Source organism: Aedes aegypti, chromosome 3 (assembly GCF_002204515.2).
Source record: "Aedes aegypti strain LVP_AGWG chromosome 3, AaegL5.0 Primary Assembly, whole genome shotgun sequence".
Classification (NCBI taxonomy): Eukaryota; Metazoa; Arthropoda; class Insecta; order Diptera; family Culicidae; genus Aedes; species Aedes aegypti.
The window spans coordinates 108017882-108030196 of record NC_035109.1 but is presented as its reverse complement, the minus strand read 5'-3'; the positions used below and the strand labels follow the sequence as shown (position 1 = coordinate 108030196).

The following is a 12315-nucleotide window of genomic DNA, read 5'->3' as shown; positions in this document are numbered from 1 at the left end:
CTAATTTCTACTTATATTGTGTGGCATTTAGTGTACAATGTGAAGATATTTTAAAAGAAATCTTGTCAGAATCACTAAAAATACTTGCAGAATTGTTGAAGACATCCAGCGAAAAAAGTTTCAGCACGTTGGACCATTTACCAACGATCTCCAGCTTCTTTTTAGAAATTCAACAATCAGCCCAGCATGCAGTGTTTTACTACCAGCCCCCTCGAGTCCATTTTTGCATTTACACTTAACGGTAATTTCTCAACATCCAGTTCAGAAAAAAATCAGTATCTTCAAATAGAAACAACTTAAAATAAAAAAAGTTTTGGTCCTACATCGATGACCAACGGAAAGAAAGTGGTCTTCCATCAACCATGAACCTAGGTGAGAGACAGGTGTCTACTATACCCGACATTTGTGATATTTTCCGTCAACAATTCTCTGCTGTCTTCGTAAACGAGAACCTGAGTCCACAGCAAGTCGCCGAAGCCGCCTCAAATGTTCCTTTTTATCCAACTATCGGTCCCCATCCTGAAATTACGGTCACAACCATTGAAACTGCTTGTAAACAACTGAAGTCTTCCTCAAACCCGGGTCCTGATGGAATACCGGCCGTTATCCTAAAGAAATGTTGCACATCGCTTGCCTTTCCATTGGCCGTTATCTTCAACCGCTCTGTTAATTCCGGATGCTTCCCTACTCCTTGGAAGAAATCATTTGTTTTTCCTATTTATAAAAAAGGTAAGAAGACTGATGTCATCAACTACCGCGGAATCGCTGCTTTGTGTGCTACGTCGAAACTGTTCGAGTTAATTGTTCTAGACTTTCTCAAACATAATTGCTTAAAACTCGTCTCGGAGACCCAACACGGTTTTATTGAAAAACGTTCGACATCGACTAACCTTGTAGCCTACACGTCCTTTATTATAAAATCAATGGAAGCACGTAAACAGGTTGATTCCATATACACCGACTTCTCGGCCGCATTTGATAAAATCAACCACCAGATCATGATAGCTAAACTGAATCGTCTGGGAATATGCGGAAGTCTCCTAGCCTGGCTTCAATCTTATTTACTCGATCGAACTATGTCCGTTAAGATAGGCGATACTACGTCTTCTGCATTCCGTGTCACTTCCGGTGTACCCCAGGGTAGCCACATCGGACCCTTCTTATTCCTGCTCTATCTAAACGACGTCAATTCACTACTCAAATGTTTCAAATTGTCCTATGCAGATGATTTCAAGCTGTTTTATGAAGTAGTGTGTCATCAAGATGCCGTTTTCTTACAAAACGATCTGGATATCTTCACTTATTGGTGCACCTTGAATCGCATGTCTCTGAACCCTTCTAAATGCTCGGCCATCTCTTTTGGAAGAAAGCGCTCTCTAATCTGCTTTGATTACTCTATTGCTGGGGAGACTTTAAATAGAGTAACTTCGATCAAAGATCTGGGTGTTATTCTTGATAGTAACCTCAACTTTAAGGATCACATAAGCTATATAACAGCTAAAGCATCAAAGAGTCTAGGGTTCATCTTTCGTGCGGCCAAACGTTTTACAGATGTTCACTGTCTAAAAACGTTATACTGCTCGTTAGTGCGTTCCACCCTCGAATACGCAGTCGTAGTATGGGCTCCTTATTATAACAACAGCGTTCAAAGAATTGAAAGGATTCAACACAAATTCATTCGTTTTGCACTCCGTCATTTACCCTGGAATGACCCATTCAATCTTCCTAGATATGAAGATCGGTGTTCACTGATCGATCTTCCTTTATTGGAAAACAGGCGTAACATCTCCAAAGCATGTTTTATTGCTGATGTGTTACAGTCCCGTATTGATTGTCCTTGTGTCTTGAATTCATTGAACATTGATATTCACCGTCGTACTCTACGTTCGTATCAGTTTCTTCGTCTACCAACCTCACGTACTAATTATGGACACAATGAACCTATTGCCAATATGTCTCGTTTGTTCAATAAATGTTACCATGTTTTCGATTTTAATTTGTCTCGTTCAGCGGTAAAGAGAAGTTTTAGTGAGATTTTTCGAACATAGTAGGTTTATTTAAGGTAGAGTGAGCTTAATTTAAGAATTTATGTTAGTTTTAATTCATCATTTGGATTGTATTATTCTGTTGATGAGAAAAAATGAGAAGGTTTTGCGCCCATTTGAGAGAGAGCTAAAATGATAGCTCTACTCAAACGGGCTTTTCCCTTCTCCTAAATAAATAAATAAATAAACTTAGTTTATTCATCGATCACCTAGCCCCATTCCTAACAAACTGATGCCTAAATTGTTGCAGCTTCGCCTCCGTAATGACCGCACTAACCAGCATTCTTTGGCTATCTTTCGGATCGGCTGCCGTCTCCGTAACGGCCGCGTTCTTGTACAGCCAAGCCACTTCGGAGCCACCCATCGGAACCCGGATGATGATCTTCTGGCGGCCAGTGACTTGCAGAATTTGCCGCTCGATCTCCTGCAGCAGTTCGTTAATGCCATGTAACGTCTTCGAAGACACCAGATGCATGTCGGTGGGTTTTTCGGTGGTCGGGAGAAGATCGACCTTGTTTCCCACGTTTATAACGTTATCGAGCTTCGGATGACTCGAGGCCACTCCGGTCGTTTTGAGCAATGAGCTGAGTGTCGTTTCGACGTGTTTCTTCTGCTCCAGGAAGTTCTCGTGGGAAACGTCCTGGACGTGGACGATCACGTCGGCCAGCATGGCGTCTTCTAGGGTAGCCACGAAACATTCAATCAATCCGGTGGGAATGTCCGCCATGAAGCCAACGGTATCCATGAACAGTACCTCCAGTTTGCAGGGCAAAAGTCCCGCGTGGGCCGTGACGTCCAATGTGGCAAACAACTGATCCTTCGGTTCCAGGGATTTCTCCTCTGTAAGGGCTTTGATCAAGGAGGTCTTCCCAGCGTTTGTATAGCCAACGACTGCGACGATGGGATAAGCTTTCTGTTTCCGCTTGTTCCGTAGAAGCTCTCGGTGCGAGCGAATGGTGGCCAGTTCGTTCTTCAATTTGCGCTCTCTTAAACGTAACATTTGCTTCTGGGATTCGGTGAAATAGACTCGTCCTTTGGAAGCATCCTGGTCTTTCATCTGTGACCAAATGTAAGGAATCTCGGCCATCGCGACCTGCAACTTGGCTTCAGTGCTGATGGCGTGCAAACGAAGGATCTGAATTACCACCGAGTAACGATCCATTACGGGAAGTTTGAAGTGTTGCTCCAACAGCTGCTTCTGTCCAAGGGTTAACGTACCTTTGCTGATGAAGACACAGGTGATCAACTTACCCGATGTCTGCAAATCGCTCAGAATCGCTTTGATCTCTTCCAGTTTTCCTGCTCCAAAAAGTTGCTTCTTTTCCAAAGACTCCAAAGGAACCTTCAGACTATATTCAACTCTCCACTTGGGTAGAGACCTCACCAAAGCTTCTGCTTCCTGCAGCTGATGCTCGGGCTGACTTCCCGACTTCTTTGGACCCCATTTGACATAGGGTTGAATCACCAAAACGTGTTGCTCATTTTGCAGCCTTTTCTGGACATGCATGGCACTGTTCACCACGGCATCGTACTCAGCGTCCTCCAAGTCGAATCGTTCCGATCCGTTGCCTCGGTCCACTTCCCCATCATCTACGAAAACCATCGGCTTGTGCTTTCCCTTAAAACCTTTAAACTTATTCGCGTCCGTATATTTACATCTAAAACTAGCAGAAATGCTTCCTAACTTAACAGTCGTCCTGCCCATTAATGCTCCCCGGATCAAAGCCCCGCGGAAGCATCGCCTCATCAGGCTAGTGGCCATTGCCACCCTGCTCCTACAGCACACGTTCACCCTCTTCCTCCGGTTCCAACAATTGGTTATCCGACAGGGCAGTAAATTTGTCCTCTGCTGCCATCCAACCAGCCTGGCAGGATTTGGTCCGGTCTGCGGTCACCTTGTAGGAAGCGACTGTCCCAATCACCGTCGACACCAGGATGGCCGATTTCTGCGGATAGGGTAGGCGCTTCGCCACCAGCTTCTGCAGAAAATATATCGAGGAAAATCCTGAAAAAATATAACGTAGATATATTTTTCTTGAAAAGTTACTCGTTAATAGTTTGGAAGATCTGCAAGAACAATTAAATGAATGTAGGCGAATTTATGAAGGAACCTAATGCTGAATCACTGGTCGAATTTAGTGAGGAATTCATAAAAGAGTTCTTCACTGATTGCCAGGAAAAGTCCCTGGAATAATTGTTTAGATTAGATTAGATAGAACATTTGTTTAGATAAACCGTAGAATTTACGAAGAAATTCATATGAAAATGGCTGCAGAAATAACTGAAAAAGTCGGCGTACGAAGCAGCGTATATCGTGTGGCAGATACGATGATACTTTATGCCCAGGGAAGTCAAGGAAATTTCTATTACGAAAAGATTCTGGACCGAGACCGACCTGGAATCGAACCCACACATCTTCAGCACGACTTTGCTTTGTAGCCGCGGACTCTAACCACTCGGCTAATGAAGGCCCCTTCTACCACAAAAACGAAACTTACCAAGCGTGAAGGTGGCCAATCCGGTGAACAGGGCCCGGGTCATACACTCCAGGTAGGAACCGAATGCGGGATGTTTATCCTTCTGTTGCTCCTTCAGTCGGCGGATGTCGTTCATTGCATTGATTTAGTTAGATACAAAAATGCACGACCGAACGTTCCGAACGTGTGATGTAACCAGAATACGGTACGGCGACGAGTTTATTGCGTCTATTGATAAGTTTTCACGCGCGAGCTAAGAAGCAAAACAAAATTTCCGGTTTCGTTAGAGCATTGGCCGGTGTTGTGAAATTCGTGTCACGAAAAGTAGAAGCAAAACAAAAACGGGAAACGAGTGCTCGAAAATTATTCAACCGTCAATTGACAACCAATGATGACCGGTGTTGGCTGTGAAGGTCGACTGCTTTCGAGAAAAACCCAGCACTCTGCACTGAATCAAAACACCACAGTAAAAATATAAATCACGAAAACTCATTCAAACAGACTCAAGCAGAGAAGTAAATAAACTTACTTTCTCAATCCTACGTGTTTTGCAGACGAAATTCTGCACCTTCCGCTCTTTTTTTTTTTTTTTCTTCTAAGCAATGGGGGGATAATCTGCTCAACAGACGCCGTGTGGGGTTAGGGACCATTTACTACATGCAAGCAGTAAACAGGACTACACCCCCGACCCACTAAACCATTTCCATTGCCGCCAAACCCTTCGTCTCTCCGGGACCACCAAGAAGGCATTGCTTCGGAGAGGGGCTATTGCACATCGCATCCTCCAGGTTAGCTGCGTAGCCATGCAGCAACGAACATCGATGACACGCTTAGGGGGGTCCACCAAGGTAGCATGCTGGCGCTTTGCCAGCTTCCCAGGTGGTCCTCACCTCCCGTTGTCCGCTGAAAGCGGGCAGGGTCGACCACTACGCCCGCGCCCAGCTGCACCGCAGGTATCAAGAACTGATACTGCGGGCTTCGCAATTTGACCTACTGAAGGCTCAGGTCCTATCAGCTAGCACCAGCTGGGATTGCTGACGAAGGGGCCTCCACCTGCCCCGAACAACCAGAGGCTCGTATCCACCCAGTAGGCCGGCGCCACGACAGCAGCGCTACCAGGATGTTCTCCCCGCGGCCACTTAATCGCTGTAAGGGTCGATTTCGACCGTAGGGCACCGGTATGACCTACGTAGCCGACTGCGAACCCTTGGACCACCTGTTGTTTAGCGTCTGCACTAGCCACTCCTCGAGTCCACTCGCCACCTCCTTTGCAGTTCCGAGACGATGTGGGTGATAGCCGATGAAACGGCATTCCAGCCAAACTCGTCTTCACACATCCTCTGGACCAAATTGTCCGGAGTCGTGTCCCGACCGCATGTGGCTAACATGCGGTCACGCATTGTGCGGAAACGCGGGCACACGAACAAAACGTGTTCCGCCGTTTCCTCTAAACCTGCACAAACTGGACATTCGGGAGAACCCGCATGACCGAAACGGTGTAGATACTGTCTAAAGCAACCATGGCCCGAAAGGACCTGTGTCAGGTGGAATGTTAGTTCCCCATGGCGCCTATTGACCCAGATATCTAACCTCGGAATCAACCTGTGAGTCCACACTCCCTTGGTGGAACTGTCCCACGCACGCTGCCATTTGACCATGGAGGCCAGTCTGGCAGTCCTGCGTATGCCTCTTGTGCCGCGCATTTCGAAGCACTCTATGTCTTCCATGATAAGGATACCAATAGGCACCATACCGGTGATGACGCAGAGTGCATCGTGTGACACGGTACGGTACGCGCTCGCAACCCTCAAGCACATTAGCCTATAAGTACTCTCTAGCTTGCTACGGTAGCTCTTGGTACTTAAGGCCGTGCCCCAAGCCGGGCCACCATACCTCAGTATGGACGAGGCGACACTGGCCAGAAGCTTTCGCTTGCTGGCGTACACCGCAGAGCTATTGGACATCATCCGGGACAGTGCCACAATAGCTGTGGAGGCTCTCTTGCAGGCATAATCGACGTGGCTACCGAAGGTAAGCTTATCGTCGATCATCACCCCCAAGTGTTTGACGGAGCGCTTCGAAGTGATCGTGCAGTCGCCTACACTGATCACCGCTTGCTGCACCGACTTTCGGTTGTTGACAACAACCGCCTCAGTTTTGTGGTGAGCCAATTCCAGTTTCCTGGAGCTCATCCACTCCTCCACAATTGCGATCGAGTGGGCTGCAGTCAATTCCACTTCTTCGATCGATTCACCGTAGACCTCCAGCGTAATATCGTCGGCAAAGCCAACGATGACCACACCCGCCGGGAATTTTAATCTCAACACCTCGTCGTACATGACATTCCATAACACCGGGCCCAGGATGGAACCTTGCGGGACTCCTGAGGTTATGTGAAAGCACTTCCGACCCACCTCTGTGTCATAGACTAATACCCGATTCTGGAAGTAACTTCCGAGAATCTTGTACAGGTACTCGGGTATCCTCAGACGCAGGAGCGCATCGGCAATAGCCGCCCAACTGGCACTATTAAATGCGTTCCTTACATCCAGAGTCACTACTGCGCAGTAGCGAATCCCCCTCCTCTTACGCTGGAGTGCTATCTCAGCGGTTTTCTTAACCGTCAGAATAGCGTCTACGGTGGACTTCCCTTTCCGGAAGCCGAACTGGTTGCTTGAGAGACCATTTACACTCTCAGTGTACCTCAACAGTCTGTTGAGGATGATCTTCTCGAGCACCTTCCCCGCCGTGTCAATCAAGCATATTGGTCTATACGCCGACGGGTCACCAGGTGGTTTCCCCGCCTTTGGCAATAGTACCAGGCTCTGCCTCTTCCACGCATCTGGAAATACTCCCTCGTCCAGGCATATCTGCATAGCAGATCTGAACATACCGGGAGCCTCCAAGATTGCGACTTTGAGGGCCAGGTTTGGAACTCCGTCCGGACCTGGTGCCTTCCCCATGCTTAGGGATTTTGCAATCCCTACAAGTTCCTCATCGGTTACTCTATCCTCATCGCCAGCCCCAATCCCCGGCTGTCCTACAAAAGGAGGCCATGGGCTAGGGTTGTGGCGCGGAAAGAGCCCCTCGATGATCCCCTCCAGCATCTGTGGAGATTGCTCCGTAGGAGCAATTGCACCTCTTGTCTTCGCCATAACGATCCTGTAGGCATCACCCCACGGGTTCACGTTGGCACTCTGACAGAGTCTCTCAAAGCAGGCCTTTTTGCTTGCCCTTATCTCGGACTTCAGCGCGACTTTGGCAGCGGTGAACACCGCCCGTCGTTCTTCACGCTCCTGCTCGGTACGTGCTCGCTGCATCCGCCTCCTGGCCCGTAGGCAGGCACGGCGCAGGTTCGCAATTGCTTGAGTCCACCAGTACGTCGGTGGTCTCCCATTTCTAGGGTGGACTTTCCTAGGCATGGTCGCATCGCACGCACGCGAAAGCACCGCTACCAGTTCGTCCCCGCTTAGGCCGAGTAGGTTACGCTCACGACGGAGCGCCTCCCTAAGTACTTCGTCATTGAAGTACGATGTCTTCCACCTACGAGGGCTTGGCCGTGACCTAGCCGCTTCCTCTACGCGCTGCCTGCTGTTGTTGTAGTCGATACTGTAGCGAACCGCCAGGTGGTCGCTGTGAGTGTAGGCATTGTCTACCCTCCAGTTCGAACTACTCGTTAGGCCAGGACTACAAAAAGTAACGTCGATAATCGACTCCGCTCCGTTTCGGCTGAAGGTACTTTTGGTACCAACATTAGCCAGATCGACATCTAGCATGGCCAGTGCCTCTAGCAGGATTTGACCTCGCTGGTTCGTGATGCGGCTTCCCCATTCCACGGCCCAGGCATTGAAGTCACCCGCTATTACTACTGGCCTTCGCCCTGTCAACACGGTCGTCATGCAGTCCAGCATCTGCGTGAACCGCTCGGTCGACCAACTCGGAGGCGCATAGCAGCTACAAAAGAGGACCCCGTTTACCTTGGCGATCACGAAGCCCTCGTAGGTAGTAGACACCAACTCCTGGACGGGGTATTTACCCGTCGTCCATATCGCCGCCATTTTTCCGGATCCATCCACGACCCAGTTGCCGTTGCCGGCGGGTACTCGGTATGGGTCCGATATGATGGCGATGTCCGTCCCCCACTCAGCAACTGCCTGGTACAGCAGTTGCTGAGCTGCGTCACAGTGGTTCAGGTTCAGCTGCGTTACCTGCACTGTGACTTTTCGTTAATGGCTCGTTTGAAGGTCGGGCACCTTGAGCCTCCCGTTGGATGATTGTTGTTCACGGACTTGCCGGAACAAATCAAGCACTTGGGAGGGTTCTTGCAGCCTAGTGCCTTATGACCTTCCTCACCACAACGCCTACACAACTTGGTCCTATCAGGGCCTTTACAGCCCCAGGACTTGTGTCCTGGTTCCCTACACCTAAAGCAGATCACCGGTTGCTCATGTATGTTCAGTGAGCATACTGACCAACCAACCTTGATCTTGCCTACCTTAGCGGACTTATTTGCGTCCGCCACAGGTAGGTGTACTAAGGCCACCTGAGTACCTGCCGGACCTTTCCGTAGCTGAACGGCAGCGGTGGGCACCTGAATCTCGCACTGTTGCCGCAGTGCTGTGACGAGCTCTTCTGCGTTGGTGATCTCGTCAAGGTTCATCACCTTCAGAGTCACTGACTGCGTCAGAGCCCTCACTTCGACACCCTCGCCAAGGACCTCTTCCGCCAAACTTTTGTAGGCGGCGCCCTTGCGCTCCTTGTCGCGCTTAAGCTCGAGAATCATTTCACCTGTACGAGTGCGTCTGACACTGCGTACGTCGGCTCCAAGATCTGCGAGCTTCGCGTCACTGCGCATCGCCTTCAGGACTTCCGAGTACTTGGACTCTTCCGTCTTGATGATGATCGCATCACCCTTTTCGCGCTTGGCACCTACCCTCCTACTTTTCTTAGGCCTGGTATCCCTGCGCTCCTGAACTTCCTGCTTCTCCTTCTTCTTCTTTCTCACTACGGTTGTCCAGGGGGCGTCCCCCCCCTGATCCGCCCTAACCTGTGGTGATTGAGGACCTCTCAAAGGTCGCAACCCCCTGTTCCCATCACTCCGTGAGGGGCCAGCCTTTTCGGGCCCACCCTTCTCGGCTTTCCGGGACGCCTGGCTGGGGTCCGATTTTCCGGCACTTCTGCCGGTTTTCGGGGTTAATATCCGCCTGGCCTTGCGAGCGCCGCCGGGTAGCTCCTCCCCTGACGGCTGCCTCGCGCGCTTCTGCGATTGCTTGTTGTAAGCATTCGCTTCCGCACTTTTGGGGCTACCCGCGAAGACGAAGGGCTCCGTCTGGGTAGACTTCGGCACCTTCAATTTCACGGGTTCTGCCGCAGCCACAGTCGCCATGGGTTCAGCATGGTTCTGCTTGGCCGCGAACATCGACTTACGAAGTCTGAACAGGGCCTGCTTGAGGTCCTTGCTGATGTTAGACTTCGAGGACGCAAAGTCAATTATGGAGTCGAGCTGCTGTGCAGCCACTTCCATCGCAGAGAGCCCATCTCTACTTTTATTTATGGCCCTCATCAACCACGCTCCATCCATAACCTCACCCGATGCGTTAGCCGGGGATGAAATATGGTTTCCAGCACTGGCACTACGTGCACTGCTGCCTCCTCCTGCTTCCGCTCTCCTCAACGGAGACCTAGCTAACCCACTTCTTGCGAAGGGGTTCGCTTCCCTACTACTGCTACTACCTGCACTACTACTATTATTTTGATTTTGGTTTAAATTTGTATTCATGATTGGATCCCACGAGTAGCACGGGAAAAGAGGTCCACCACGCCAGAGCCCTGCATTAACGCGGTAAGGGACAAAATACTGTGAGGGGTGCCCAGGTGCCCCACAGGCTCCGTTAACGGCCGAACATCTTTTTCACCCCTTCGACCATTCATTCCTCAGCACGGTTTTTCGCATCACACCTTGAATTGGGGTTACCCCGTTTGGTGGACTCTTACCACCGGAACAGGTCGTCCGTAGTTCTATTCTATACGCCGGAACTACACGGCTATGCACCTTCCGCTCTAAACCAACCCATTTGTTCACTTTTAGTACGTTTACTTTTAGGATTTACGGAACGGCGTAAGTAAGATTTTCAACTTTGGGTTTATTCACAAATTTCATAACGCCGAAAATGGTAATTTTTGATACCCACCCACCCCCTCGTAACACTTTTTGTATATGAGTTCTACAAATTTTGTATGAGCTGTAACATCTTAATGACACCCTCCCACCCCTTTCAGCGTTATGAAATATGTGAATGGGCCCTTCCCAACTAACAATTCAGAGCCACAAACAAGCATGCATGTTTAATTATTGTTCAATAATGGTAATGGCAGCTGAATAAAAAAAATTGCTGTATAAAGAGCTGAGAAGGTGCTTTTTTAACACAAACTTAGATCAATGTTCAACGTTATGCATTAGAATGAACAAAAGTTGAATCGCCACTTATTAAACGTTTCCAAAGATTCTCATTCGACTAGTCAAGATTGTTCTTCAAATGAGCTGAACAAGACATGTTTCCCCCAATTAAAAAGCCAATATTCCACTAAACAAATGTATATGTATAATAGGATATTCAGAAGACGAACTAACGTTTTACTTGCGTCGCACTTCAGCTAATCCCACATGTTTAACATAAGCATGAATAAGAGCTGAATGAGTATCTTCTACAATCCTAATTCAGCTTCAATATATTATAAGAACAGTTGATCCAATAGAGGCCAAAATGACGATTAGCTAACACATTGTTCAGCAATAAATAAGCCTTGTAAAAGCGATCACACTATAGCTAAATTTCATAAAATGGACAAAATATCCGAAATTCGTGTTGAGTTCCGAATGCATTTCAAAGCTCATAAATTATGCTTTTTTAAAACTTTTGAAATAGCTGTTCAGAAAATAAACATGGTCAGTCTCCAAAAATGCAGAATTATTGTGAAAAACAAAAATAAACATTTAAGCTAAGTGTTCCGAGTAGGAGCAAAGTACTGACAAACAAAGCGTGATCTTGACTTGATTGAATATCTGAAGACAATATCAAAATTTTGTTTCTGGAACTTATAAACCTATGAAAAATTTGATGTACGCAGATCTAATGAATAGCTCGCAGCTATTGGTAAAATCTTGCAGAATCTAAATATGACATGCCAATTTTGTTCTAGTAGTTTATTTTAGATATCATTTCCAGTTATTTTATATCATATATCTATCAAGTTAATATCACTTTTAGCTATCCATATTATATTTTCTATTGCTAAGCTTTTTTCGCCTGCTCGGGATGTTTTTCCGTACAAGAAAAGTGGAAATTTATTTGACAGAATTAATTAAATAAATTTCTATAGCGAGCTACATTTGAAATGAGATTTCTTCACAACTGAATAAATACTGCGATCTAAGAAAAACGATTTATTTGGCCATTTCTGAAAATAAAAATCCCGCGCATCAAGATATTCGAATATTTTTCTATTCAGGTGGGTTCTGAGGACTAACCCTTCAAATGATTCAAATATATTCATACAGAGAACTTTTTCTTCAATGCATATGTAATAGGTTTATGAAAAATACAAATAAAAAAATTATCAAACTATAATTCATAAAATTATTTAAGTTAATGAATCAGTTTTGAACAAACTAAAACTTATGATGAAATTAGATTAATCAGTTCAGACTGATTTTACTTTGTGTAAATAAACATTATTTTGACCAACATCGACATAAATTTTCTCACTGTGCGCTAAAAATAGCCGAATGAACT

General features: G+C 47.2%; 2 protein-coding genes across 2 annotated transcripts; both read right to left on the bottom strand.

The window, feature by feature from the left end:
- Positions 1-2221: 2221 nt before the first annotated feature.
- LOC5570158 (putative GTP-binding protein 6) lies at positions 2222-4828 on the bottom strand. The gene is made up of 2 exons (XM_021853738.1): positions 4544-4828; positions 2222-4050 (listed from the first exon to the last, which is right to left on the bottom strand). Exon 2 carries the CDS (start codon positions 3805-3807, stop codon positions 2251-2253), a length of 1557 nt encoding a protein of 518 aa, XP_021709430.1. The 5' UTR covers positions 3808-4050; positions 4544-4828; the 3' UTR covers positions 2222-2250.
- LOC5570157 (transmembrane protein 141) lies at positions 3665-4698 on the bottom strand. The gene is made up of 2 exons (XM_001658909.2): positions 4544-4698; positions 3665-4050 (listed from the first exon to the last, which is right to left on the bottom strand). The coding sequence occupies exons 1-2, from the start codon at positions 4656-4658 to the stop codon at positions 3821-3823; spliced, it is 345 nt and encodes a 114-aa protein (XP_001658959.1). The 5' UTR covers positions 4659-4698; the 3' UTR covers positions 3665-3820.
- Positions 4829-12315: the final 7487 nt, after the last annotated feature.

Coding starts and splice junctions, on each gene's coding strand:
- LOC5570158 (XM_021853738.1), bottom strand. CDS start 3,807: ATGGCCACTAGCCTGATGAGGCGATGCTTCCGCGGGGCTTTGATCCGG.
- LOC5570157 (XM_001658909.2), bottom strand. CDS start 4,658: ATGAACGACATCCGCCGACTGAAGGAGCAACAGAAGGATAAACATCCC. Junction 4,051..4,543: donor ATTGGCCACCTTCACGCTTG/GTAAGTTTCGTT, acceptor ATATTTTTTCAG/GATTTTCCTCGATATATTTT.